Source organism: Manihot esculenta, chromosome 13, assembly GCF_001659605.2.
Source record: "Manihot esculenta cultivar AM560-2 chromosome 13, M.esculenta_v8, whole genome shotgun sequence".
Classification (NCBI taxonomy): domain Eukaryota; kingdom Viridiplantae; phylum Streptophyta; class Magnoliopsida; order Malpighiales; family Euphorbiaceae; genus Manihot; species Manihot esculenta.
Genome location: NC_035173.2, coordinates 7,402,305 through 7,407,054, shown reverse-complemented (window position 1 = coordinate 7,407,054; position 4,750 = coordinate 7,402,305). Strand labels below are relative to the sequence as shown.

General features: G+C 41.5%; 1 protein-coding gene across 1 annotated transcript; it reads left to right on the top strand.

Moving 5' to 3' along the window:
- The first annotated feature begins 2,684 nt into the window (after window positions 1–2,684).
- Window positions 2,685–4,196, top strand: LOC110607958 (receptor-like protein 7). The gene is made up of 3 exons (XM_021747135.1): window positions 2,685–2,765; window positions 2,871–3,626; window positions 4,053–4,196. The coding sequence occupies exons 1-3, from the start codon at window positions 2,685–2,687 to the stop codon at window positions 4,194–4,196; spliced, it is 981 nt and encodes a 326-aa protein (XP_021602827.1).
- The last annotated feature ends 554 nt before the right edge of the window (window positions 4,197–4,750 follow it).

Here is a 4,750-nt window from a genome sequence, read left to right as displayed (position 1 = left end):
AGGGAGAGGAAAAGGATATAAAGTGTACATAACACCAGAGCTTATGAAGGGGAGTAACATAAGACGTACAAAAGGAGAAAGAGAGTGTTGAGCGAACTCTTTTGACAATAGGGACACCAGTTCCTTAGGAGGATTCGCCGAGCTTCACTACAGGTGGAATAACGTTGTGTTATGTCAAGCGGATGGGTAAAGACAGTTCAAGTTTTAGTGGACAAGTGCTGTGGTCACACCTATTAATTTATAATGGATTGTATTCTATATCACTTGTTATACTAGTTCGTATTTGATTCTAACATGGTTAGTACTAACCTTTCTTATGAGATTATTACAGGTTAATCATGATGTCATATGGCATGAGTGTATGCAGGTTGATAGATTTGTTGCACCATAAGATCGTGCTTTGAGGCAAAGAATAAGGTCGACAATTAAAGACAAGTAATGGCGAGACAAGTTAAGGAGAAAAGCACCAGTGATCAATGACTTCAAGCAATAAGTTCGTGCAGAGAAAAGAACCAGTGATCAATGACTTCAGACAATAAGTTCGTGCAGAGGAGGAGAGCAATAATTTCTAGCCCCATTTGCAGTAGTCTAAGGAATCAAGGGCAGAACATTTACCACCAGAAGATAAAGCTTTTGTAGTCTCATCATCATTAAGAAGTAGCAGTCCACAGAGATCAATTGGGAGGAGATACTAAGGATTAAGGCTGTCCAACAATTTAATTGAGCAGGACTGGGATCAAATCACACAGCAAGCCTAAGAATGTCGGACTCAAAGATTGAAGAACCCCAACAAACTCAGTCGACGAGGACATCGACCGTTTAAGTGGGGGAGTGTCAGGGTCATAGAGTTTTCAGGGACCAAAACTGTAATTTTCCAACATTGGAATTCCTAGAAAGCAATATTAGGATAAAATAGTAGAAATTAGTAGGACGATAATGGCCGAGACAGTTTGTTGTAATTCCTTTCCATGTATTTGTTTTAGGGGGGTGTCATATGAGACATGTTGATGTCTCCTCCTACCATAGGCCAAGTTGTTCTTAAGGCTCTTTAGGGGGGAGTGACTAGTTGGCCACCAGCTGGGGCTGGGCCCAGTTGGCTACCGTAGGCCTACGGAGATCCAAGTTGTACCTTCACACCTTGTAGACCGTCCCCCCTGTCTATAAGGGAGGTGAGAATTATTGTAACGATTGCATCAATGATAATGTATAATTACTATTTTGCCCCTATAATAAAATAAGTAGCCTGTTCATGAATTCTCATGTTCAATTCTTATCTTTTGTACCTACTGTGAGGCTTCTAATGGAATGCTGCCTGTTGGCTTCGATATTCGCTTATATAACCTTGACTAATCAGGGTACTCATGTTCACAGGGTATCGGGTGATTCTTAAGGCTGACTTGGCTTGAAGGTGTTCAAGTCAAGTGCCGCACGGTTCCAGGCGATGGCTGAAATCTGAAACCGTGACACTGGGGTCCTCGGTTCCTCGGGTCCGAACCTACACAGGTGGACTCAAAATGAAGGACCAAACATACACTAACATAACTCTAAACTACTCCCCAAAAACCCCCCCTAAAACACCTTAAAACAATCATAGAAAACATGCAAAGGAAGGCTGAACAGGGCACTTTCGGCTGCAGGTTCGGTGGCCGAAAGTCCCTCCAGAGCCGAAACTCAGCCACTTTCGGCGGCACCTTCGGCGGCCGAAAGTCCCTTCCAGAGACAAAACTCATGCATCTTCGGCGGCCGAAACTCCCCTCCAGAGCCGAAAGTCCAACTTTTGGGGGCAGGGTTCGGCAGCCAAAAGCTTGCCTCCACAGGCAGGTTCAGCGGCCGAAAGTCCTTCGGCTGCCGAACCTGAGTTCTTCCAGAAGTGGCAGAACTCAGCCCTTATGCACATTTTGCCTCCCAAACCTTCCAAACTCAAACACAACACTCCTAAACATGCATAAACACATTCATAAGCATATAGGGGTCTCAAATTATCCTATACCCCAACAAACATCACATAGCAACACAATAATCATGCATTTCATACTTAACCCATAAAAACCCTAACATTTAACAACTAGCCTAAACATGCATTTCTACCCCATAAACCTTCATAAAACTTGTTTAAATCATCGAAGGAGGCGAGGATCGACGCTTACCTCTTGAAGATCGAGAGAAAACGTGACCCAACTTGGAGATTTGGGGAAAATGGGTTCCGGAGGTCTCCAAGTTTCCAAACTTCGATCTTTGCTCAAAAACTTCAAAACCAAGTTAAAACTTGTTAGAAACTTGTAGGATTTGAAGGAAAACCTCAAAACCAACCATGGAAGGGCATGGACTCACCTTTGCCCGAAAATGGAGGAGAAAACTCGCCCATTTTTGGACATGGGGCCTTTTATAGGTGGTAGGCCAGACCACCTTCGGAAGCCAAAGGTGACTCCAAAACTCCACCAAGTTCGGCGGCCGAACATGAGGTTCGGCGGCTGAACTTAGATTTTCCTCCATGGTGCTTTTCTTTCAAAAACTCAATTTCTTTCTTACCTAAAACCTTAAAACACTTGAAAACATTTTAGAAAAATATATTTTACCCTTCTAGAGGTTTTTGACATCCGAGATTCCGCCAGACGATAGGAATTCCAATGCCGGAGTCTAGCTGGGTATTACAGCTGGGAGCTTTGTTTTAAGTAATGTTTATAATGGGCACAGGCAACACCACCTACACTCCACAAGACAACCACCGTACAACAGAATTATCTGACAATGAAGTCACCACCTTTGTTCGTTCGGTTGCTTTCCTTTCTCATGTTGACGACGTTGTGCCATGCTATAGCATTTACGCAGTCTTTTAACTCTTCTATTCAACGATGCCATGATGATGAAAGCTTGGCCTTGCTGATGAAAGCTTGGCCTTGCTGCAATTCAAAAATAGCTTCAACATCTCTAGCTCTTATTCTTATTCAAAGCTTGAATCATGGAAGCTAAATCAAGGTGTAAGATTAGGTGAGTGTTGCTTATGGTATGGTGTGGAGTGCGATGAGAAAACTAATCATGTCGTTAGCCTTGACTTAAGTGAGAGTTGTATTTATGGATCGATCAACTCCAACAGCACTCACTTTCGCCTTGTCCATCTTCAAAGACTTAATCTTGGAAGCAACGACTTCATCCACTCTCAAATCCCATCCGAAATAGGCCAACTCTCGAGGTTAACTCATCTCAACCTTTCTTTTTCTGGCTTTTCTAGCGAAATCCCAGATGAAATCTCTAATCTTTCAAGCTTGGTTTCCCTTGATCTATCTCGTAATCTTGATTTCATTAGTTATGATGGATTATTGAAGCTCCGTAAGACTAGCTTCAGAGGTCTAGTTCAAAACATGACCAATTTGAAGGAACTTGATCTAGAATACGTGGACATTTCTTCAACGGTACCTAAGGTTCTCGCAAATCTTTCATCTTTGGAGTCTCTCCATCTTTGTGGTTGTGAATTGCATGGTGAATTTTCGACGAGCATTTTCTGGCTTCCGAACTTAAAGATAATCGACTTATGCGAAAATATAAATCTAACAGGTTTTTTTCCTGACTTCCAACCGAGAAGTCACCTTGAAAGATTGAGGCTCTTCTCAACAAGTTTTTATGGAAAAGTACCTCCTTCTATTAGAAACCTTACAAATTTTTTTTGGCTTGACCTCTCAAATACTCTACATAACTCACCTTCTTCACTCTCTTGGATTGGAAGACCCACCCAGCTCACTTATCTGGGGCTTGCTGGTCTCCACATACAATGGCCAGATCCCATCTAGTTTCATGAACCTCACTCAACTTAATATGTTGTTTTTGAAGGAAAATCAACATACTGGTCCAATCCCACCCCAGATTAACAATCTCACCTCGCTATCCTCGTTGTACCTTTCATCAAATAAATTGCTAGGTTCAATTCCTATCAATTTCTCTCGACTCAATCAACTTGAATTCCTTGATCTTCATTCAAATACTTTAGCTGGGTCATTGGATCTAAGCTCACTCTTTCAGCTCAACTAGTTAACCGAACTGATCTTATCATTTAACAGCTTGTCCGTGCACTCTACAATGGCTACAAATGGCCACCTTCCGTACTTGAGAGCTTTAGGATTGGCTTCTTGAAACCTTATCCAGTTTCCCAACTTCTTGCAGAACCAACATGGCTTGGAATATCTAGACCTTTCTTCAAATAGCTTACAAGCTCAAATCCCTTCATGGATGTGTTCCATAAGTACAAATTCCATGGATTTTTTGAATCTTTCTCATAACCTTTTATCTGGGTTTGAACAAAATCTTGTTATTTTTCAATGGGCTCAGATTCGAAACCTAGATCTTAGGTCTAATCAGTTCCAAGGATCCCTTCCATTGCCACCACCATCCACCATTTCCTACCTCATTTCACACAACCAATTGACAGGTGAACTTTCTCCGTTGATTTGCAATTTATATTCTCTTGAAATTCTCGACTTATCCTTCAATAATTTAAGCCGTCAACTTCCTCATTGTTTGAGCAATTTCAGTGATCTGTCTGTGTTGGATTTGAGAAGAAACAATTTTCATGGAATTATTCCTGCAGCCTGGAGAGATGATTGTAAATTGAGAATGATTAGCATCAGTTACAATCAATTACAAGGATAAGTTCCAAAATCATTAGCCAATTGTTCATCGTTACAGTTGGTTGATTTTGGTAACAACCAAATAACTGATACTTTTCCTTCTTGGTTGGGAAATCTTGCAGAGTTGAGAA

Bases quoted from the DNA above. Each gene is read 5' to 3' on its own strand.
- LOC110607958 (XM_021747135.1), top strand. From the start codon at position 2,685: ATGGGCACAGGCAACACCACCTACACTCCACAAGACAACCACCGTACA. The intron at 2,766-2,870 runs GTTCGTTCGGTT...TGATGATGAAAG, and splicing joins ACAATGAAGTCACCACCTTT to CTTGGCCTTGCTGATGAAAG. The intron at 3,627-4,052 runs GTACCTCCTTCT...ATCATTTAACAG, and splicing joins CAACAAGTTTTTATGGAAAA to CTTGTCCGTGCACTCTACAA.